General features: G+C 47.7%; 1 protein-coding gene across 6 annotated transcripts in view; it reads right to left on the bottom strand.

The window, feature by feature from the left end:
- Window positions 1-1,134: 1,134 nt before the first annotated feature.
- The window catches only part of RNF220 (ring finger protein 220), a 158,268-nt gene continuing 134,664 nt past the window's right edge, over window positions 1,135-24,738 (bottom strand). For 5 of the 6 annotated variants that reach the window (XM_085231164.1, XM_085231165.1, XM_085231160.1 and 2 more), the window contains 3 exons: window positions 11,181-11,289; window positions 9,912-9,986; window positions 1,135-3,587 (listed from right to left, as the gene is read on the bottom strand). In XM_085231164.1, coding sequence (XP_085087290.1) covers window positions 3,516-3,587; window positions 9,912-9,986; window positions 11,181-11,289 — 256 coding nt within the window. In that variant the 3' untranslated portion in view covers window positions 1,135-3,515. Of the gene's footprint in view, window positions 3,588-8,258; window positions 8,663-9,911; window positions 9,987-11,180; window positions 11,290-24,738 lie in introns of those variants that run through there. The other variant, XM_085231162.1, reaches the window with a different exon arrangement.

Raw genomic sequence — 24,738 nt, 5'->3', positions numbered from 1 at the left:
CCAGCTCTCGATCCCCGCCCCGAGATGGGCAGGAAGGGGTCTTGGAGTTGAAACTTGTGGTTTTCAAGGGTGTATGGGGTACGTGAGCTGGCCGAGGGCGCTGAGGGCTGCCTTCCCAGGATGCCAAGCGGGCTGTCGGCGCTCGTTGCTCGGAGCTGCCCCGGCTGGCGGCGGAGCGCGGACCGCCAGGGGGCAGCAGCGGCTCTCGGTGCGGTGTGCGGGGAGCGGCACTCCGCGGTCCTCCCAGCCCCGCCCTCCCGGTGATGGATGAGCTGCCGATGGGCTATTGATAAGGAATTAACCTCGAGCCCTGCCTGCTTCGGTGGCGGTGGAGCTGGAGCAGAGGACGCGCGTCCCGTCGGGATCCGCGCTGGGAAAGGAGAGCCCCAGGGGGGGTCCCCACGTGCGGTACCCCGAGGGCCGGCCCTGCCCCGTGCCGCGCTCCGAGCGGTTTGTTTAATTAAGTGTTTTGCCTAATGGGATTGCCTCATTTCCATCACAAAGCGGCGGGCTGTCATTAGGTGGGCTCCCTCATTCATTACCGTTAATTAGATATGGATCCCCCAGAAGGGTGATGGACGAGGCCCCCGCCGCCCGCTATTACCCATTTGCATTTTCTCAATAACACCTCCGATACATCACCGCCCTCCGCTTCCCAAAGAGATTTCAAATACAATATCGGTGAGGGCGGAGGGCTGGGTGTGCGGCGCGGTGTGTAGGAGCACTCCCACCCCTCACTGCGCCCTCTGGGCCGGAGCAGATGGGAGGAGAACACCCCACCTCCCCCCCCCCCCCCGGCCTTGGGGACCCCGTCCCGCGGGACGCAGCCATCGATCCGTCTGCGCGATGTTTGTACACCGACAGCACCGGCGCCAGCCCCCCCCGCACCCCCAGCTGCTGCTGTAACCCCGCACCGTGACCCCAAATGCGGCACTATGGATCTGTTGGGGCTGGGGGCCTCCCAGCAGAGTGCCCAAGGATGTGGATGCCTACGAGGGGAAGCCCCCCGGGATGTGTTCTCTGCTGGGGGTCCCAACCGTGCTGGGGCAGGGATGCAGCACTGCAGGTAGATGCCACCCCAACACCCCCCCAACCCCCGAAAGGAGAGACAGAGAGAGCAGGGCGGCGCGCCCCGAAGATTTATACGTGTTTAATTAATGTCAAATGTAGTTTACAAACGGGAGTGACAAGTACCTCTTTGTATAATATACACCGACACACAATCATCGACACACCGCAATATCGCTTTGTGCAACTGGGTTCTTTGGGCAGAGATAGGTAACTCCGGGCTTTTATTTTTTTTTTTCCTTTTTCATTTCTTTTTTTTTTTTTTTTTTCCTTCTTCTTTTTAAATGGATTAAAATCATTACAGGAGAGGCAGTGCCTCCCCCCCCCATCCTCTCCTCTCATCCCTCCCTCCTTGAAAATAGGGGATGGCTTTACAATAAAAACATAAAACCAAAAAGAACCAAACCAAACAGAAAAGAACCCCGATGAAGGAACAAGGATGGGTTACATATGGTTTTACACATTGGTACACAGAGCTGGTCCGCAACACCCACCGGGAACCCCGGCTCCAAGGAAGGGCAGGAGGGAGGAATCTGCCTTCCAGCCCACTGCACCCCAACTTGGTCGTGATCCCAGCTGTGCCCTCAGCTCAGTTTTCTGTTGGAATCCCCCAAATCCCAGTCCTTGATGCCCCCTGAAAAAGCAGGTCCCCCCCCATCACCCTTCCTAGCAGGGAAAGCTGCAAATCCTCCATGGCAAAGGCTACTGAGAGCACAGAAAGCTGGACACCGTGGGCTGGATACTTAACACAGATCCTGGTTTGGGGGGGATGCAGTGGGATCCTTCTGAAAGCACTGCAAGAGGCATTGAGGAAAACAGCTCTGCAAAAAAGCACCAGGCTCATGGCATGCAGGTGGCAGTGGGTCCCTGAGGACACGCTGTGCCCCACAGGACATGCTGTGCCCTCACAGGACATGCTGTGACCAAGGTGAGCCTGCTCTTCCAGTGACCCCATGGGGTCCCAGCTCCCCTTTACCAGCCACAGCCAAGATGCTTCCCAGAACCAAGAGTGCATGGCTGTGCTGCCAGCACAAGGCTGTGCCCAGAGTGATGCCTCAGGTATGGGGAGAGGAGCATCCCCAGTGGGGAGCTTGGCCCCCAGCAGACCCCACGGTGAGAGGAAAGCCGAGGCAGGGAGCGCACATTCACCTTGGGAAATGGATCAACAGCTGCTTCTTGGGTCCTGAAGATGAAAAGGAACAACAGAAGAGGCCAGATGGCAGCTTTGGTTACGGCTGAGGGTACGGGTGATGGGGACGAACATGAGGGACGGCATGGAAGAAGCTGGGGCTGTGGGACCCACGACCTCAGGCTGGCACAGCCCTGCAGCTCCAGCCAGAAAACGTGACCTGGAAGGAAGGAGAGCAAAGCCAAGCCCAGCCAACCCTGCGCCCCGGGGGGAGGAAGGGGTACAGCAGAGCCTGGGGCGGAGCTCTATGGGGCCGCCCTGCTGGGCCCCTCGCCCTGCCCCGGCCCCCACTGGGGAGCTGAGAGCCGCGTGGTTCCGGGGATAACGATTCTATTATAAATAGCCCCATTAGCTACAACTAATGACAAAAATCCACCTCCTCTACTCCCCATAAGTTCTGTAAGTTATGGGCAATGCTACAGCCATTACTAAAAGCTGTTAACTTCATATCTGAATGAGGAAATATACACCACAGAACATTAAACCATTTATATTATATATATGTATATATATACTTTTTTTAAACTAATGACTTTAATGCCAAAACTTTGCTGAACCAAGAAAAATATGGGTTTAATGTTCTCTGCTCATTTTTTTTTCTTTCTTCTTCTTTAAAAAAAATACAACCCAAAAAAGAAAAAAAAGGGAAACTTATTAGTATGTAATGTTTGAGTCTATCCCATTTATACACAACATTGTAAACATATATAATCTATATTACATGTGCTTCATTTCTGCCTGGGTGTGGGTTTTTTTTTTTCCTTTAAACCTTTTTTTTTTTTAATCACTAGAACACCACAAAAATAAAAAATAAACCAATAAAAAAAAAAAAGCCAAACCCAAACGGAACAGAACCAAACCAAAAAACCAACCCAACGAAAACCGAACGAAGGACACAAGTTACAGGTTATTTAACATTGCTGCCAAGGGTCCCTTCCCCAGCATCCTGGGGCAGAGGGGTCACAACACAGTCTGAAGGAGGAGGGCTCCGAGCCGTGGTGGGTGGGGAACACTGCTGTAAAAAAGGGGTTGCACAACAACGGGGTCGGCCTCGCCCGCTGCAGAGGGTCTCTGCAGGTGGGAGCCGGGGCTCTCGCTGCTCCCGCGTCCTCGAGTCCATGTCTGGAGTCTCTGGTTTTGTTTCCTTACGTTTTTAAAACGTCTTTTTGTTTGTTTGTTTGTTTGTTTTTCCTTTTTTTTTTTCCTCTCCCCGTGGGTGCGCTGAGCTGAGCCGAGAGCCGCCCTCCTGCTGCGTCCTTCATAAGTAGATGCGCCGAAGGTCTCCGGGGGATGTGATGGTGTTGCACTGGGGACACAGCTTCTTGGCACCCTGCAAGCAGCAGATGGGACAACAGCATGAGCACGATGCACTGTGGGAACGGCACCAACAACCTCACCCTCAGCCTCAGACAGCAGAGCAGAGGCAGCAGAGGCAGCACAGCCTCCCCCTGACCCCCCAGCTGGGCTGAGCAGGCAGAACACAGACCAGCAGCACAGCTGTCGGGTGACCAAAGTGGTTCAGGTGGGGCTGCCGGCCCCAAGGAATCCCTGCCCTGCTCCCCCAATGCTGTGCACAACAGGGGGCCGAGGCTTGGCCTGCTCTGCCCAGGTGGAGCTGCAAGCAGTGACCTCCAAGTGGGGCCGGGCAGCGGGAGGCTGACACAAGCAGTACATGATGTGCACCATAGCGGGTGTGCTGCCTGTCACCGAGCCTGACAGCAATGGGGTGTTAACAAGAACCGGGGTCAGCCTTAGATTGGCAGATGTGACAGCCAGCTGATAGGAAAAATGACAGAGTGAGCTGCTGTGAGGCTGTGCCCATCTCCAGCACCAGCAGTGCAGGAAATGGGGCTGCCCTGACTTCCAGGGCTGAGCACTGCCCCATGCCCCCTCGTGCTGCACAGGACCACGCTGCTCCATTCTGGGATCTGGAGAAGGACTGGAAGAGCCGCAGGCAGAGGTGTGTGATCCTGGTGCCCAGGCAGCCTCCCTTGTGCGGGCTGAAGCAGCTCAACACAGGACATTTTGGAAGGAAAGATGCCCTGTCCAGGTCTCTCTTCAGCAGCAAAGCAAGGTCACATCTGCAATTCCTTCACACCCCAGGGAAAGAGAAGATGGGTGGACTTATCCTGCCAGACCCCAGGACTTCAGCCCCTTCTGCACTACATGCTGATGGCTCTGGGGTTCCACTCTCCCCACGTGAGAGCTGCAGGTGGGCTTTCAGACCCACGTTTTCAACCACACCAGAAGGCAGGACCCAGCAACACACAGACTGATCCAGTTTGGTTATTCTGCAACACCTGACCCGACCACAGAGCAATGGATGCTTTTCACCTGCACACAGGGAGGGCTCTTCCTGGACACCTGAGGCACAGTCCCTGGGTCTCTGGCATTCAACAGCTTGAGCAAAAACACAGACTTTGTACCCAGGAGGAACCCTTTTTCATATAGACAAAGCTATCATCCTCTCCCCATAGCAGCACGTGTGTTAAATTCAGAACTGAGTCTCGATTACTCCTTTTGAGACTGAAATCATTTAGAACCCCATTCCTTACACCTGACTTTTGATGTCAGTGCACAACACTTATTGCCACCAGCATTTCAGCTCTTCCATCTTGCAGACAGACACACCAACTTGTACTGACACACACACACACACACACACACAGAGGCACAATGAAAATGAGTGTGCTCCCCCACTGCTCACCTGCCAGCTGGGGTTACTAAACTTTTCCCTTGAAATAAAAACACTGTGCAGTAATAAGTCCCACCTGTCGGCCATTTCTTTCGGTCTTTTTTTTTTTTTTTTTTTTTTCCAGGTCCTTCTGCTCCTTTCATCATCGCTTCATGGAAAAGCCTTGATGTGTTATAGCTGCGTGCGCTGGAGTAAAGGCCACCTCAGCTTTTCCATTATAAACCCCACTTTGGAGGGGTTTATAAAACTCTGCTGCAAGAAGTTTGCTCCGGGGCTGTTACAGAGCAAAGCAAAAGGGTTGGAATGGGGAGGGAGTTTATTTTTTCTCCTCCTTTCTTAATTAAAATTTGGCAAGTGATTGATCCACAATACGGGCTAATCACTTGGGGTAGCAGTTTGAAAAATACATTAACGAGAGCTGAGATGTTGAGAAGTCGTTAGGGCTCACGCGGTGCCAGGAAGGATTGGAGTATTTTGTCCTAAAGTTGCTCTTAAAAATAAAAAAAAAATAATTGCGTGATGTCTGCTGTAAATTGACTAAGGGAACAAAACTGAAAGCGAAGGGCTCAGGCACCTCCCGCTGTCCTGTGGGGCTGTTTCCAAACAGAATATGCCAACAGGCACAGAGAAGAAAGAAGTGCACACAGCCACCTCGCCTACGCAGTGCCATCATTAAGCCTGGGCTCAAAGCTCTACGCTTTATAGGAAGGAGAAACAGAGCTGATGGGAGCCAAGAGCCAGCTTCTGCCAGGAGGGCAGCTGAGCCCTGGGGTGACGCATCCAGCCGGGGCCCCTCTGCCTCTCACACACGTGCAGGTGCAGGGCTAAGGCCATCGGCACGGCGTCCTTTCTCACAGAGCCTCCCCAAAGCACGGAGCTCGCTGCCATAGGGCGCTGAAGGCCAAACCTGAAATACATGGTAAGAAACCAGGCAGCAGTATGGGCACCACAGGGGATGGAGCACAGCACCCTCCGTGCAGCTGCTGGCTCAGGAAGGCCCCGTGAAGGCCCTGAAGGACCGCTCTTTATCTGCACTTAGACAAATACTCCAAGCCCGCGTGGGACGCGCAGTGTTATAGCCTGCAAAACGCTGAAAGGCTCAGAACGCAGCGGTGTCATCTACCAAAGATATAAATGTGTCAGCTGCAGAGAATACGCATCTATTGATGGATCCCCTGAAAGCACATTCTGCGATGAAGAAGGCTTTCTAAAAGTGATTTTTTCCTGCTCTTGCAGTCGTCATTTTCAAATAAGCCTGAGACAGGCAAGTACAAGCCTGGGACCAGTGGGTGCACACGGGAAATGCTGGCTCTGGCTGCACAGGCCAGAGGGAAACTCAGCAAAGTGCACCTGCTCCAATTAACCTCCCCTTTCAGCCCTTCATGTCACACCCACAGCAGCTCCGAGCTTGGACAAAAGCAGCCTGACTTCACTCTTAATTCCATTTATTTCCTAAGGAAGGATACCAGGGTTTGGGAGATGACAGAACTGCAGCTCAGAGGGCCTTCAAGAACTCAAGAATCTATTCCCCTGGGAAGATCACCTCAACCTGAATTACTTTTGACAGACGCACATCAAACTTGCTCTCCCAAACCACCACGGACAGTGGCTCCAAACCTCCCCAGAAAAGCAGTGCAGCAGATCACCCATCTCTCCTGTCAGAGGATTCATCCCAGGAGAAAGAAAATAGACTCACCCCCGAATAGCTGCAGGGGGCCTCTCAGTTAATGGGAAAGGATAGAGAAGGGGCAGCCAAACATCTTCCAAAGGGAGATTCATCCCACACACGTGGAAGCAGTCCAACAGCCAGCTGAGAGCAGGCACCCACCTCCCACAAGGGATGGCAGCGAGCGAGCTCAAGACTCACGTCCCAGCTTCTGTGCTACCTGATGCTATCACTACCCCTCCGTCTGCTCCCAGTGCTGTACATGAGTGAAAAACACCATGATGTCAGGTGCCACAGACAACCAGCAAGCAGGGACCAGCAGGGACCAAGCCACAACCAGACTGTTGTGGCTTGCTGCTCAGTGCATGTGGTATGCATGGCACACCCCACGCCTGTTTGCTCCACACCGCAGCCCTCAGGAAGGAGAGCAAACTCCTTATTCCTCTACTCCTGGTGCTGGGTGGAGAGACAGATCCTCACTCCCTCAAAGGCCACACGAGAGGAGAGCTGTCTGCAAACATCCACTGGTACTGACATACTGGCTGACTTGACCAGCACCACCATCCATCTCTGTTCCCCTAACTCATCTTCAGGGCCCCTTTCTGCTATGCAGCACCTCCAGAGCAGCAGGATGGAGAGAAGGAACCAGCTCTGGTGGATGCTTCGTTGCCAGGACTTGGAGCCAGTCTGGTGCACTGAGCTCCAGTACCTGAGCTGAGGAACCCAGCAGCCATGTGCAGTGTTTACAAACGCCTCCCCCTCTCCACCAGCGAGAGAACAGTAACAATCTGGAATTGGATTTCAAGAACTTGAAGTCCAAGAATTGTTTTCAGGAACCTAAAGTGCTCTACAGACCTAATCCTCACCAGTGCCCTTAGACACGACAGCAATCTGAAGATATCAGAGATGCTCAGATTCTTCTAGTACTGTATCCTAGAAAATAACAAAACCCCAAACTCTGAAAATCAGTTTTCTCTCCCTTGCTCCGTGACAAATGTCAGCACCAGATTTTACGCCATCCTCAACAACTCACTCAGGTTAACAAGTGCTCCAAGGCACGTGGAGCCTCCATTTCCCAGGCCACACTCAACACACCACTCTCCTCTTTCACTCAAACCTCACACTCTAACTCAGTACCAAATTTTGTCAGTGCACAGAACAGAGGCACACGAAGGACGGTCTGTCTGAGCAGCAGGAATGGCTGCTCTCCAGAATGTTGGAAGCCCTGCACAACCCAGCAGGCCCAGCTCCCATGAACTCCAACGAATTGTTTATTGCACAATAGAAGAAAAACGCTGCCCCTCTCCCCCTACCAAGTCTTTCCATGTGTGCTACACGCGCAGGCTCCCTCCGATCCCCCTCCTGCCCTGCTGGGGAGCCAGCTTTATTCCCAGGGAAAGGTAACAGTGGCGATTATTACACACACTATCCCACAGCTCCTCGCTTGTTAAAAAAAACAAGAGTCTCTTTTGTGCCCGAAATAAAAGGAGATACCTTAATTAGAACAATGCAGGTTGGTGAGCATTAAACACTGAGCCCAGCTGCTGCATGCCATTAAATTCATAAAAAAGGAGGGGGGAAGGAGGGCAGTCTTAACGAGATTACACACATTGACTTTGATCAAGACACAAAAGCACCAAGGCGTTCCAGGGTTTTTATTGCTGTCTTCGGGCTACATTTTAATGGTTACATTAGAAACATGCGAACACAGGCTGGGAGATTTTTTTGAGACGGGAAAGAGCGCAAGCATGCCTTGTGAAAAGGCCTGGTGTAATAAATCGGGGGCTGCAGGGAGAGGCTAGGGCTGGGGAACACATGAGTAGCCACTTATTAATTGCTTCCCCTATGCAAGTGCCAAGCCCTAATGTGCTGTCCTGCTGGACTGTTCCCATCCTGCCTGCTCGGCAGAAGAGCTGTGTGCTCCCCCACAGGTACCCAGACACGCCAGCCCCTCAGCACCCGGAGTGAGGTTTTCCAGTTCTTATGAGCAGCGGTGACCATGAAACAAAGGGACCCGACTGAAGTTGCCGAGCCTAAGAACAATCTGAAATTGGTGTGACAGATTTAAAACATCACTTACGGCTGCTGGGAAGAAGAGACAGCAGAGACTTGAGTAAAAAGAAATTAGTGTTTTATCCTCTGCTTGAAGCACCGCGGAGGAACAAGGTTGGTCCTCACTCAGCAAAGGTGGCAGAGCGCACATTCATCCAAACACCTCACAGCTACGTGGCCACATATGTGTCTTTTATAACACGCTGCTAAAATGTTTACAAAAGCTTGTATAATCTAAGTAGTGACGGGGTGTAGCTGAAGAGCTATAAAATACAGCCCAAGGGATAGCCAAGTTATTGAGTTGCTATTAGTACTGAAGCCCACAGGCACTTCACCATCCTGGTAACTTTTCTTGGACAAGATTTTTAAAAGGCAGGATTTAAAGGAGCAAGATTGGCTAATCGTAACTCCAAGAACACAACATGTTCTATAAAGTAGATTTTGTAATGCCTTACAGGAACACTTTTTAGGAGTGGCATTCCCTTACATTTGTTGCAGCCCAACGCCTTATCATCTTGCTAACAAGAGAACTAGAAAGCACAACTGACTGAGTGAAATGAAAGCCTGAAAATCAGCTGCACAGGGGAAATGAAAAGCTGATTATAAAGCCCCCAGTTTTAACAAAGGAAAGGAAAACACTATATTTAATAACACCTTAAATTTCAACCTGATGTCCTTCAGCACATGTATAAATTACCACTGCGTAGGGTCACCTACTCAGTGTTCAAGGTAATCCCCAATCTTCCAAACAGAATGGTATAAGGTTGAAAACTGCACAGCGCTATTTCAAATAATCCAAAACCCACGGATTCATATTCATAAAAGCCTCTGTCTCTACTGTCTATCCTGAAGACAATTTGCTTTGTTTCAGGTGAACATTATGTTTCCCAGAAGCTACCCATTCCTTGCAATCTCAGTGGATTTGGCCTCCATTCCCACAGCTTTCCCTCTGTATGGGTGCCACACAGGGCACTGCTGGAAGGCAAGGCTGCCCCCATAGCCACAGAAGAGCAAGCAGTGAGCAGGATTGTGCTTTGGTAACGATGACTCAAACAAAGCTCACCGAAATCAAAGCTAGAGTGAGGTGTAAAGTGGCAAAGATCTCAAAGCCTGCATGCACAGCACTTAGGTTGTTTAAAATAAAGCTAAAAAGCATCTCTCCCCATGGTGATTTAAAATGAAGTATCCCAAAAGAGAGGGAAAAGTCTGTTAGTCAATAAGAAAGTAGCAAAGAGCCTCACCAGAGTCCGCAGCCAGCATTCTTCACAGTGCACATGCCAGCACTGAATGGAAGTCAGGGGCATTGTGTAGGAGTCCTGAATGAGAAGAAGCAAATAGGTTATTTCCACAGCAGGAGTCTACTGATTCTTCATTCCCAATCCCATTGCAACACTCTTCTTTGTAGGCATGGCATCAGACTACAGATGATCCATTAGCAAAGCAAGAGAGGTCTGATCTTGATCTATCATGAGGCGTGAGGCAAAGGAAAAACAAAGCAGAATTAAGAGGGTCTCATGTTAACAAACTTCTGCTTTCCACTTAAGAACTGAGCAGAGATAGCAATGTTTGTACAGCAGAGGTAGAAAGTCTCTGGCTTCTCAGAACTGCTGGAAGCCCATAATCCACTCAAGTGGTGACCTGGCTCAGCACAGTTATCGCAAGAGCATCTGAAGTTGCTGTGGCCACCTGCCGTTATTCCCATCAGAAGGGTCACCAGATCATATAAAAAACAGCAACAGGGTAAGATTAACCCTTATCACAACTCTCTACTCTACAGCAACAGCTTAACTATATCCCAATAACACTGCTGCTACTTCAGCAGATGTGCTCAAGTGCTTTCCATGATTGCTAATAAGCCCCTGAAAATCAGCAGTGAACTCTTGTGCCTTTCATGGGACAAGGCAGGGGAACTGCTATCCCCATACCTACAAGTCACGGGTGGGAGAGACAGCACCATGCATCAAGCTCAAGTTGCAGAGGGAGCCCTCTACCAAGCAGATTTTTCTCCTGCTATCAGCAGAACGAAGACCTAACAAGGAGATGAAAAGCTTTGCAAGCTCAGACCATCAGAGGGAGCTGCTGCCTTTCTTTAGGGAGGCACAGCATCACCACAGAGGAAGCAGGACAACTTTTAAACAGGCAACATTCTTGTTCTCAAATCACAGGGTGGGTCTCAGATCATGGAATGTACCCTTTTATGTATATAAAGAGAAGAGAACACTGGTATCTGGGAATTCTCTCTGGTGAGCCTGAAAGCCTTCCAAAGTGGGGTTTTCTTGGCTATAAAAGTCAGTGGAGCAATCTAATGGACACAGAAATTCCAATTTCTAAAACAACCTAGCACTTACATTCAAAAGGAAAGAGATTCTTCATAGTGTACAGGGATGAGGGTGAGTTCTCCCCTCCAAAAAAAAAGGAAAAAGGAGAAAACCTTCTTCCCTCCTTAGCAAAGATAAGGCAAAGACACCAAGGCATTTCTGATTCATTACCACAAGTGGAGTGCTACTCACCATGCAAATGAGACATTTATAGCGGTCCCCACGGGAAAGCTGCCTTTCTAACTCACGGACACGAGCCTTTAGTGCTTCAAATGTTGTCACTGCAGAGTCTTCTGTAATTCTGCAAAAGATGATGGAGAGTGAGCATCACTGAGCACACAAAATTGTTAAGAGTTCAGGGGGAAAAGGATCTCACAACAGGCCAGCAAGAGAGGAAAAAGTGAGCAACATTCAAACTTGCATTGAGAAAGAGTTCCTGAAAAAACCCAGTGTGAATTTTTGGAGGTCTGCTACTAAGCAGTTCCAAACACATCATGACAGCACAACAGGATTAGTGTTGCCAACTGCATAGAAAGCAAATGTCTGCAAGATGTGAACACTTAAATAATAGATTTTGTTAGGTTTTTTTTTCCTGTCTCCTGTGAGCGATTCCATGGGACCAAACACACTGGACGAGGTTCTGGGCGCTCCTCCAAGCTGGTGAGCTAACTTTGTGTGGGCAACAGGAGCTGCTCTTCCCCTTAAAGAATGGAGGCCTCTGTTGACCATCAAACTTTTGAAACACAAGATCTGCATTACAGAGGATCCACACAGTGCTTTTACATTAAGCCGTGCTCTAGCTTGTTGGTTTCTAATACTGAAAAGGAGAAACCAAAAGCAACAGACATTGTGCCAACAGGGAGGCTATAAAAGCAGCTTTACAACCACTGCTTTCCCATTTCCTAGGGTCATTTTTGATGGGCAGCATTATCTCTTTTGTCACAGAGGCACTGTGCTGAGGGCAGGCAAGTGTATTTTCATGGCTCTGCAAGGCTGGTGAAAAAAAGCAACTTGCCAACCTAAAAGCAAGGGCAGGCAGTAATGCTTAGCAAATGAGATGCAGGGAGCATTACAGACAAGGATGTGTCACTCCAGCATGCTGCAAAATCAGATTTCTGCACAGTGCAGATACAGGGATGGGCCCTCCAGCATTCCCCAGCAAAGGTTTGCAGGGTATTGCACTGACATTAAGGCTCTTGCTCTCTTCAGAAGGAGATTCATCGCAAATGAGTTATTAAAAAATAGCAGAAATTCATAAACTGGGAAAAAGGGAAAGAAACACAGGTCCCACAGTAGCTCAGTGGATGGCAACCACGTGGAGACAGGGACACCGTGCATTCAAGCCTCGGTATCAACAAATATTCTTTGGAGCAAAATGAAAGAGCTTTAGTAGGAAACAGAGCTCCCTGCTGTGAAACATCCACTTGCTCTTGCTTGTTGGTATAAATTATTATCATATCCCAGTTTGGGCTCTCACCCTCGAGGGAGAGTTGTCAGTATTTTCAAAGAAAGTGTAGAAAGCTGTTAGTTTTGTCTGAGGGAGGAATAGGATTATTTATTTATAACTTAAAGATTACTGTGGGATGAGAAAATCATTTCCCTTCCAGCCTGCCCTGTCAAAAAGCTGATGCTAGATGAAGGCTGCAGCTGAATTTGACTTTCTGGAATCCGTTTCTCCCTTCCTGCATGCAAGGAAGGCAGCAAGCAAGGTTCCTGCCCAAAGCACAGAGCAAGCAGGAACTTCAACCCTTGCTAAATTCCCTACCATCCATGGAACTGTCCTTTCTCCTTTGAAGAGCAAGTGACTCAGTAAGGAGAGGGAAAAGAGGAATACTTGAGCAGATCCAAGCTAAAGCCGATTCATCTCCAGACCTAGCCCAATAATGGTCAAAGCTTGAAAAGGAAGAATTTGCCACTGCAACAACTAGAGGAGATACAAAATGGCTTGTTTATAGAGGCCTAAATGGCTGACCCCATCAGCCAATTTTGGAAAGTCTCTGAGATAATCGCACCTGTCCACTAATAAATGAATGAATCAGAAAAGGAGGCTGAATAGAGGTATAAGAAATAATGCTCAGAGGCTGCCTGATACAATGGCCAATCAATAGGAGGGCTGTAGATCAGGGTGCTAGTTAGCTGGAAAATTACCGCACCGCTGCGTGCGTCACGCTGTAGGGATCCTGGACAATCAATGTGGGAGGTATTGATTTAGTTATTATCACTTCATACGCTCCAGACATTGTTAAATATACATTTATTAACAAGACTGGGGTGCGTTGGTAAGAGAGGGAGCTTTAGCCACAGCAGTATCTCCCAGCGCTGATCAAAGCTTGGCTGTGACAGACTTTAAACTCCATGTTCTTGTTGCTAAGTGTGCTCTCAGGACAAATCCTGTGCCCAAAGTACAGCTCCTAGCTCTCAAGAGGGAGGTTTTTGGCCACGAGTGAGTATTTTGCACTTGAGCTTTCAGAAAAGCCTCCTGGAGCAGCGGCAACAAAGGACATGGGGGCCAAGGGTCAACCCAAAGCAAGCGATAATTGCATGGTTGCTTCCGAAAAGCCAGAGGAAATGAGGTCAAGGGAAATAGGGAGAACATTAGTAAATAAAGGAAACTGGAACTACCTCCAGGGATGGAATAAAGATGAGAGTCACTTCCCATGTGTCTGGCTCCCGTGGTGGCCAGCACACTTGGGACACATACCATTCCATTTAGTGACATTTTACCGTCAACCTGCTGCTTGTATCCTAAAGATAAGTATCACTTCAGAGCAACTCTTCCTGCAGCAGCAATCTCAGGAATTCCCTGAGGCTTCCCTCTTGCATGCACACCTCATGCGAGTTCGCCTGGAGACAGCCGGGAGCGGCTTGTGCTGAGTTTTATAAGGGCTGAGCAAGGCCAGAGTGAAGCAAACTCCACAAGCCACCATGCCAAGAGAGGCTGAAGGAATGGCAACAAAGAAGGAATTTGGCTCCAGAGCCCTACTCCTTGCTTTGACCTCACGGCTGGATGAGGGAGAACCATTTTAGCAATTTTGTGCCTCAGTGCTCTGATTTGACGTGTCTGGATAACGTCATTCATCAGCCTCAGGACAGAGCTGCTGAGCACAACTGCTGCAAGGAGCTATGCATCCAGCCCTGGGCTGCTGCTTCTCCAACCAGGACGGAGGGAGCAGAGCAGCCTCACCGACTCCTCTGTGGTAGAGGACGCCTCAAGAAGGCATGTCCCATTCTTACTGGGAAGCTACACTTACCTCCACCACAGATACGGGAGCCCCAGCACAAACTTTACACCAGAACAAAAACGTGAAGGAAGGGCTCTTCAGAGAATAAGCTTGGTCCTGCACTTCCCTGTGGACTCCCAAAACTTGGCAGTCACAGCTGGGGATGCTGCGTATCACGGAGCAAGTCTACTGGGAGACTGGGAAGACAGCACTTTCCAGTCCTCGTGCCCAACGCACGTTTTTCTATTGTTCAAAACATATTCTTCCTCTTGTCAGTACAGAAAAAAAAAAGAACAAACTTACTTTCTTTGAGCAAATCCTTGCTTTTGTTCACGTAAAAGGCCAGGAGAAGGGCACAAAAGTGCCATGTAAGAGAAGAAGGACCTATCTGTACCTTTGATCTGTTACTCAGCAAGCACCTGTTGGGAAATCTCCCCTGGGAACAGGTTGCCTCCCCCTTGCAAAGAACTTTAACCCAAACTCTGGTTATTTGTCAAACATTAGCATGCATGTGATCTTTGTTTCTCCAAATTAAATCGAGCAATTCCTACCCGCTGTCCCAGTGGGCAATCACAAGCAATTCCGTTAATTAAATTATCTCTGATTCTGCAGCTCTGGAATCTCTCAATTGACTAAGTCTGTGCTTTATCATCAACAAAATACTGGACCAAAAAGGAAACAAAAAGATACCGATGTCAAAGTGATTGGCTTCAGTTAACACTTCCCAGATGGATATTAAGGGCTGCTGAAAAAAACTGTTTGACTGGAATGGGCCCAAGAGCAAAAGCTTCATACCAGATAGCAGCAACAGCTATTCACCTCTGTTTCCTTTCCATCATACAAAAACAAACAGACAAACAAGAAATACATCACTGCATCTGGAATCCTGTCTATTTGACCCATGTGAATAACTCCATCCACCCCTTAACCAGGTCTCATTTGAAGCTCCCCGCTACTGGGAGCATTAAACATTCCCCTTTGGTTTCCTTCTAATGGATATAAATGTTAATTTCTTCATAAACGGTCACACTATACACAGCATTCCATTTATTTTTTACAGTTCCACTATTTGTGTGTACCTTGTAAAAAAAATGCTTAGTGCTGATTAAACACACCACCAAAAAGATTTCATGGGCTTCTTCTGACACTTGGTATTCTGACCTTCCTCTCTTGTCCTCGTACCTTTATTTTTGTTTTGGTATGTCCGTAAACACAGAGCGGCAGTAACAAACCTGGGAGTGATGGCTTTATTTTTAAAGAAAGACCTTACTTCCCCTTGTCCAAGGTGGAGAACCTGATCCCAGCAGAGCATACCTGCCATTTCCCTGCACCAGGGGCAGAGGTCAGGCCGCACCAGCTTACATATCGTAAATATTAGAAACAGACTGGTTGATGCTTTAATGGCAGTGTAAAGCTAAAGTGAGATTCCTAGGAGCAAAGAAATTGCTTCTGGCCATATCCAACCACGCTTCCAGATGATGGTTATCATAATCACTACTTCACTGCAGAAGAGAAAGCCTAATATGCACAACTCACCTTGTGGGGCACAGAATTTTAAGATCTGATAAAATCACAGAATTGAGTTGACCTGGAAGGAACCTCAAAGCACATCCAGCTCCAACCCTCTGCTGCGGGCTGGTTGCCCGCACCAGATCAGGCTGCCCAGGGCCCCATCCAACCTGACCTTGGGCATCTCCAGGGATGGGACACCCAGAGCTCTTTGTGCAGTTGTACCAGTGCCTGTCCTGGTATCACCTTTTTTCCACGAGGATTCTAAAATTCTTATCCTCAGTGAGTTCTCCCAGTCTGCACTCATGTCTGAAATTGCTCAAACCAAATGATCTCTAAAGCACCAGTGCACAATCACTACCTGTCATCCAGGACAAGGATGCTTTTTGTCTTCACTCTGGTGAAAGAATCCATCCTCCCTTTCAAGTTAGCAAGCACTACCTGCAGCACATGCTATTGCTAAAATGATGGGGGGTTCACTGGGGCAGATGTGTGAGAGTTCTGCTGGGGGATACACAGCCACAGGGCCAGACCCCTCGCAGCAGCAAATGGCCCAGCAAGGCTGCTATCAGTAGGGCCGTGTCAAATCATACCAAGAAAAGTTTAGACCCTCTGTCCATGAGAATGCCAGCACTAAAAGCAAATCAGCTGGCAAGACATCAACACTTTAGGAGCTGGCTTCCCCTTTATTTAGCTAAAAATCTCATTTATCGGGTTTATTTGTTTTCAGACTAACCTCTTTTAAAAAGGCTGACTTATAATCCTGTAAAACATTGTCACGTGTATTGAGGAAATTGGCAAGGATGCTAATTTATTGTCCTCTAGGAAAAAAAAAAGCCCTCTTTCCTTGATTAATGTATGTTTTTGTATTGTAAGATATTAAAGAATGCTGCTTCACCTGTAATTATAGAGAATAGTTTATTTTGGCAAAGCGCCCTGGCTTCTGGTTGCCAAGCTATGAATAATGCAATGTTCCCCGTTCTAATTTCCGTGTTCTAAGTAGTGAATTTGGAGCGGGGTGCATGCAAGGGCGCGCACACACACACACACACACAGTGCTGAGCCCCCTCCACCAGCAGTGCCTCTATTTTATACTTGCTTGCACAACTTGTTAATGCTGGCAGCTGCTTGCCAAGTTCAAGTTTGATTCTGACTAATTTCATCTTGATGCGAACCAACAATGTTGTCTCTTTTTCTCCCCACAGAAGAATTATTTCTCTTACACTTGCACGCACCGCCGCAATACCACTGAGGGGAGCTTACCGCTGCATTTTAAGCTGCATTTAGCTGGGACTTGGGTAAAGATTCCCCAAAGAATTTCACGACAGAAGAATTCGTTATGCTTTCCCATCTCCTCCTCCGCCTCTACAACGCAGACCCAACAATGCCTCCACAGAAGCAGGAAGTAAATTCAGGGCTGGCTCTTTCTCTCTCTCTCTCTCTCTTTTTGGCCCAGGTTTTGCCAGGACACATGTGCCCAGCCCCAATCAAAACAGAGACAGATGGCACCGCTGATCATTCAGAATGGAAGGAGCCTCGGAGTCAGTGTGTTTAGATGCATTTGTAGGGCTACACGGTATCTGCCGGCCACTGGGACTGATTTAAAAAGGCAGCGAGTGAAAGACTGAGCTTGCGCCAAAATTTTAACTGTGCCATTTGAGCAATTATGGTTCGACATGAAAGCTGGGAGAAAGAATGCATGGGTCATTCTGATCTCGATTTAGAGACGATGTCCCCTGTTTCAAAGAGGAAATAAATGCAATCCCATCGCTTTACTGGAGCAGCTTTGGCGATAAAGGAAAAAGCCACGCTACGAAAGAGCATTCTGCTGCAGGTTTTACTGGGGCAGCACCGGCTGAATTGAAAACAATTCTCTGAGCAAAATTCCTGAATATAAATTATTGCACATCCTGTGCAGCGATATGCCAATTCACTTTTCAAACGCATCCCTCATCCTAGTGGATCAGAAATGCATTCCTAATAGATCTGTGAAGGTTCACTGTGCTGTCTCAATACAAATCGGGGCCAGGGAAGGCAGGTGGTGAAGATGGGAAGTGCAGCTCTGCTCCCCAATGAAGAACACAGGTTGCAGGTTCCAGCCTACTGAGACTGCTTGATCCACAAGCAAACAAGTCTGGATTACAACCAAGCTCCACATACAGCTAGGCAGGCCTATTTCTCTACTGAAGGACTTAGGTCTGCTGTAACCCAGCATCCAACTGCAGTCTGGGGTTAGTCTGGGATTATTGGTAGCTTTGGCTGGATAATCAGAGCATTAAAATTGTAAAATATCCCTGAAGTGGAAGGGGAATAGCAGACTCCTAGGCCGAGCCTATGCACAACGAAATGCCTTCTACTCCCATGGCCTGCCTCCAAATGGCCAAAATAAACAGGAAATATCTATGCTACTACAGCACCACTTGGATTCATCTGCAGCCTTTTAAGGGCTTTACTGCCGAGGTGATATGCTTTCCAGAAAGCCATTCATGAGCACTGATTGGAGGTGCACAAGGGCAGCGTGATAACACATCCTCCAGACAACTTCCTACAACTTGTGCTGCCTGGCCTAGAACTTTTACACCGCGACTGTTTCCTTTCATGGGGAAAGGATCAGAATTAGCATCATTTAAGGTAAATGCGCCTTCAAAAAGAAACATCAGGCCATTGCACTTTAGTATCGCATAACCAACTGTGGTCCCAGAGCTGGAAAAGGAAATCAGCAGTGGAGATGAAGGACAGGTCATGAGCTGGCTGTCCAAGGGAAGGGCAGGAATGCTTACACAACTGAGTGGGACACAGAGCTTTGGAGGGATAGAAACCGTCAGAAATAAAGAAGGAGAAGCAAATGGGTAAATAAGATAAAGTGGCCACAGCGGTGGCAGTGGGGAAAGACAAGCATCAACACTGAAGTGAAGGCAAAAACCAACATGGTTTTCAAATGTTAATTACATTACTTGGTATTACATTGCTTGTGTAACACCAGTTACATTTTTTGGGAAGATCTTCACCAACCTAAAATACAGTTTAAAACCGCCTCTTGCAGCAGTAAGCTTCCCCCTGTTGTATCACAAATGTGCATGCAAGTGTAAGATAAATAATTACACACTCTACAGTGTCCCAGACACAGTTTAGCTGGGAAGTAATACAAACAGGTTTTTTTTTTTTTTTTGGTACTACTTCATATTTACTAACTATAGCCTAAGAAATGCATAAACTACCAAGAACCATAATCCCAATCATCCTGTTGTCACACAGCAGCTGGCAGAGCACAAACACTTACTGAGTCCTGCTGTAATAGCCAGTAAGCGCCAAAGAAAGCAGTAGTCCTATTAATGCCAGCACACAGAGAAGCTGTGCAGCCAGGGCTGCCCTCCAACAGATGCACAGGAGAGACAGCAAACTGGCAGTGGAAGGGGCACAACATGGTCCCTCTTCTACTCTTCAAGGGAACATTCCCGTCCAAACAAAGAACATAGCCTACATTAAAAATAATTCTTACTTTTCTCTTGAGCACCATGCAAACATTTCCTAAAAAAAGAACAAGAAAACCCAGTCCCTGACTGTCAATTCTTACAGCGTAGGTAAGGGATGTGAATAAACAGTCACATCCTCAAAGTATTTTCAGAAGGGACACAGTAGGATCTAAAATGCTCCATCAGAGACACCGTTAAACACGACAGGCTAATTTTAGGGATGAGTCCTCTCTCTGACAAACTGCTCACACATCTCGGGGCAGAATCCGTCTGCTAGAAGGCAGCTGGTTGTGTTTTATAAGCTAAAGTTTCTCTTACCTATGGAATAACTCCAATATTTCACAGGGAATCATCATCCATCTAACTGAAGTACCCTCTAACGGACCATCAGCCTCATATCCCCTTTGAAATAGCACAGCTGAGCACTTGCTGGGCCACGATTTATTTTTTACCTTCTGAGACATCTTGCTAACTCTATAGCTCAATAGTGACAGTCGAATTTCACACTGCGATAGCCCCCCATCGATTTTTCACTCCCAGGAAGCAACTCCACAAATTAAAGTTAACAGCATTTCTGAAACTAAGAAAAAAAGAAAAGAAAAAAAAGAAAAGAAAGAGGAGGGCAAAGAGACATGAAAGGCAAGATGCCTCAACAGCACCTGCAAGATAGGAAGAAAATTCTTTCCTGGGGTTTGAGCTCATGGTGGGATGAGGATGCTTGTGGCACAAGAGCTGACAGCCACTCTGGCTTTGCAGACACTTCAGCTCTAAAATGTAACAGACAAAAGCACCTCTTTCACTGCAGGAAGATGTCCAACACGTCTGCAAGAACTGTCTCCAAAGTATGAGTATTAGACCCTATCTCTGGATACAACTGTTGAATGGATACCACTGTCACATCAGATCCGAGCTCTTCCTGTTAGCCTACCTTGCTGAGCTTTGTAGAATCACAGAATCATTAAGGTTGGAAAAGACCTCAAAGATCATCCAATCCAACTGTCCACCTACAACCAATATCACCCACTAAATCACATCTCTCAGTGCCACATCCCCACGTTTCGTGAGCACCTTCAGGGATGGTGATTCTAACACCTCCCTGGACAGCCTGTGCCAGTGCCAGACCACTATTTTCAGAGAAGCTCTTCCTAACGTCCAACCTGAATCTCCCCTGGTGCAATTTAAGGCCATTCCCTCTCATCCTGTCACTAGTTAACTGGCAGGCTGATCCAATTTGTTAATTGCTACCCTGAGAAGAACCATGACACTGACAGAATTTCAGTTGGCACAGTGGTAATCACATCTGAGATCATCACTGGCACATCTAGGTTCTACCAAACAGTTAAAGGAGGGAGCAGAAAACCCAGCACTCTGTTCACTACCAGAGCCTGAACACCCAATCTAGAGGATGAAGTAATGTGAATGTCTCACTTCATAAAAAAAGCCCAACATCTGCCCATGCACCTTTCCAACTCTGACCACCAGCACATATTATATTCTATTAAATTACTGACAGGAAGAACTAAAGCTTAAAAAATAAATAACAGATCTGGACAAGAGCCCTGAGACACAGGCAGCACTCAGCCCAGCTTCAACCCTGTGCTTCCCAAACCTCATCTCCAGTCTGTGTGGGCTGGTCTCAGCCTGGAGCCTCCTGCTGCAGATCCTCAGCCCCATGCTCCCCCCTGAGCACAAAGGGCAAGGTCATTAATGGCTTGAGGTAATTTTAAAAAAATTTATCCTTGCTACAGGATTTTCTTGTCTACCACCAAAGCCTATTAATGGTGTGACATTACAGAGAAGGGCTGGGGAGTGCTTATCCTCCAGTGCGAATGCACGACAGCTTCTGCTTCCCTGTGACACAGTGGCTTAAGCGTGGCTCCTTGCCTTTGAGGCCTGAGTTAATCCTCTGGCTGCACGCTGGAGCAGAGGCTCCAGTCTCAACCCGTCTCCCCAGGAGCAGAGGCCCTGAGACCCAGACGCTGCTGTCTCACATACTGCTCTTTGCACATGGAATCCACCCTACACTTCAATTTTAACTAATTCTCTCCCCCATGCTCCTGCAGCAGCCAGCATTAGAGCCAATGCTTTCTGAACAGCTGCTCTGGAAAGTGAGGGGGAAGGGGAAGAAAGAGGAGACCAGAAAAATAGAATACAATTGTTTTTTTCTCCCAGACCCTCTTTTTAACGCAACGAGCATCTCATCCAATGAAGCATGATGAGCATGAAGTGTTATATAAAGAAGATAATTATAAAGGGATTTAATGCTTGGCAGGCTTGCATCGCAAGGTTTATGATGGAGGTAGCATACTCACTTAAACAGCCGTGTGTCCAGGCTTGCTATTATGTGGGCAGCACTGCTGGGGCCAAGTGAAATCAGAAAAAAGATTTAAAAAAAGAAAAAAAAAAAGAAAAAAAAAAAAGAAAAAGAGCACAGCCCCCTTCCCACTGAGGATGGCAGCTCCAGTCCCACCTCCTTCCAGTTCAGTCCCATCCCTGATTAATGATGTTGTCTTCCTGATTTATGACCCACCCCAACAGATTAGAGTTTCCCTCTTCAACCTCCCTCCCTCCTCCCAGAAGGCACAGCCACACTCCGCTGGAAATATTAGAGAATTATTAAATAAACATTCATACGTCATGTCTCTTCCCATACTGAGCTCATCGTAGTCAACGCTCAGCGGCCAGGGCCTGTTTGCTTTGGGGCTGACACCAACCAGCTGGAGTGATTCATGGAGAGGCTGGCTACAATGCTCCGTGCCATACATCATGCTCGCAGCGCTCCCTGCCCCGGCGGAGATAAACTGATCAACCACAACGGGCTGGAATGAATTTATGACAACACAAAATTGAGGAAAACAAATGGGAGGTGACCCAGTGGGCCACTAACCCAGACTCTCTTGCTGGCCTGCAATCTAGTCTGGTGGCAGAAAGCAAAATTGAACATTGGCACTCTGAATTAAGATGCTGGCTTTTAACCCCAGGGAACCTCGGCCCCAAAATGGCGCCAGGCCGCTGCGGGCAGCTCCAGGGCGGAGGAGGAGGAATACTTCTGTGGGGAAAAGCACTTGTTTGTCTCTTGCAGAGATGTGGGGTGGGCTTTTGGGCAATTAGGGACCGCTTTGCTGACAGGAGCCGCATCTCATGCCAGCTGAGCTCGGCCCATCTGCTGAGGGCCCACATGGCCTGTTTGTGCCCAGGAGCCTTCGGCACAAAGCACCCAGTGGTGCTGTCCAGACACCTTCCATCGGCATAGAGATGAGATTATCTGGGCCTGCAGTGCTGGGAAGGAGAGTGCCAGCACACGGCTGCCAGTCAAAGTTCAGAGCTAACGCAGATGAAGTCCATTTCTCAGTGCTGACCTTTCAGAGAAACACTGCTCTCCCCGCCTAGATGTATTTTTGGAAGAGGGGAGGGGGAAGGAACATCACCTGTAAGAAGGAAGGATCAATATGCAGATCACTGATAATTCTATTTACCACTGCCTCAACGGAGGGCATGGCTGACACAGGTGGTAAGCCATGCGCTTCCCAATGCTTTAAAAAATGCTCATCAGATGCTACACAGTACTTAATGTGCCTATCAGCAATGTTCAGGTCTAAAAGCAAAAATTAAAGTTACAAGCAACAGTGTAAAGCAATGCTGCCGAAAACTTCCTGCAAGTGCCACCCAATACAAGAAAAATGAAACCAATTTAGGTCCAGATTAAGAAACAGGAACTAGAGATGAATCAATTTAGCCTGTTGGGTTGGGTCGCCATATATCATGGCTCAGCAGTGGAGTGGGAAACAGACAGACAGTATGAAACCCTGCCCCCCCTTCTGCAGGCTTCTAGCTCTGATCCCCGTTATCAATTAATTTAACAGAACCCCTCTACATAGACAAGCACACAGAGCATTCAGACTTCTTAAATGGCAGGACAGAAACTATTTATCACACACAAATCTCAAAGGAGAAAGAAAAAAAAAAAAACAACAAAAACCCAACAAAACAACAACAAAACCCAGCAGTTAGGAATTCTCCACTTGAAACATCATCTTGCTTTCTGAACCCCAGTGAAATAAAGGGCCTTAAATAAAAAGCCCTCCCCTGCTTCTTTAAAAATCAGCATTATAGGAAAGAGCAAGACACAGAGGTCCTTCCTGTAATTTCTATTGGGTTTTGCCGACCTTTCACACCTGCAGCATTGAAGCATCAGCAGGACAAGGTTATTGTGGAACAAGGCATTGTGTGCATATATACACACACACACACATGTGCATGCAAACACACACACACACACACACACTCGCACTCAACCCTCCACTTCACAGCAGAGCTGGCACAAGTGTTGTTTGGAAAGGATTCTGGGATCCTTCAAAAGGTGCTAGCTAAAGCCTCTTTGATCAGATTATTAAAGCTATGTCAATTTTATCACTTGAGCTCAAGTGTTCTGGAAAATGTCAAATCCTTTCAGCTCCTGCAGTTTAAAGATTTTCAATAGAAGTAGATCTGGGAGGGTGGAGGGCTGCTAGTCTGACAGGCAGGAGGCCTGGAGCAGTGTCTGAGACAGAGGCTGACAGATCAGGGCAAATGGGATGTGTGTATTCTTGAGTCCTGGCTACCAGAACATATACAATAGCCAGGCTTGCTCTAAGGGCAACACTGTTTCAGTACTGACCTGTGAGCTCTCCTGTTCTGTGGTCTTTGGCCCAAGTCTGCTCACCAAGAAGCATCAAACTGCACACAGCCCATGTTTGGGATATGCCAAAAAATCGTCTTGCAAAAAGTAAAGTGCCGAGACTGCAAAGCAGTGTTAAAGCTTCCTCTGCAGCAGGGAACTTCCTAAACTATAACTCCTGATTGTGAACAAAAGCTTTGCCAGGCTGCCTGAACTATGAGACACCCCACAATGTGCAAGTGACACAAGTTTTTGCATCAGGACCAGGGCAAGAAGTTAATTAACTACATTAAAGAATAACTTTCTTTAAAGTCTTCATTTCAACATCAGGTTTTTTCCCCATCCTAAATTATCAATATATCTAGCCCCAAAATGTAAATATTCCCTTCTTAAAACCTGCCTTTTCTCATGTCTTCCATTTCATTCAAGCTGCTTTGCCTCTCACTTGATCTTGGGACGTTTTATTTCAGGGAATTACCAACTCAAAAAATCCCATAATTAACAGCCTATAGCAACAGTGGATGGCCTGCAGTTGTATGCTTGGACTGCCAAATGCTGCCTAAGCAGGACACCTCCTGAGCAGCTTGTGGGAGTAAGCTGAAGAGGGAGGTTGTTAATCACAAAGTGCAGAAAAAAAAGCATTTTTTTCTCTCCTATGCTGGAGGATATCCAGCTAGCAGAGAGGGAAAGAAAAGGAGATGATTGGGGCACCTGCATTATTGAACATTCAAACACTGAGAGTCAAATTTCTGATTAGACTGGAAGGGTTGGTAGAATAAACATAGGATAAACATAGAGACTGAGAAATATTTTTGTTAGTAACCATACAGAGATATAATCTGGATCTTAATTCTTTCAGTAAGTCTCCTGCCAAGTCATGGGACTGCTGG

The sequence above is a fragment of the Meleagris gallopavo genome, chromosome 10 (assembly GCF_905368555.1).
Source record: "Meleagris gallopavo chromosome 10, MGAL_WU_HG_1.1, whole genome shotgun sequence".
Lineage (NCBI taxonomy): Eukaryota > Metazoa > Chordata > Aves > Galliformes > Phasianidae > Meleagris > Meleagris gallopavo.
Note: the sequence above shows the minus strand (reverse complement) of the source record. Positions and strands in the feature narration are given on the sequence as shown.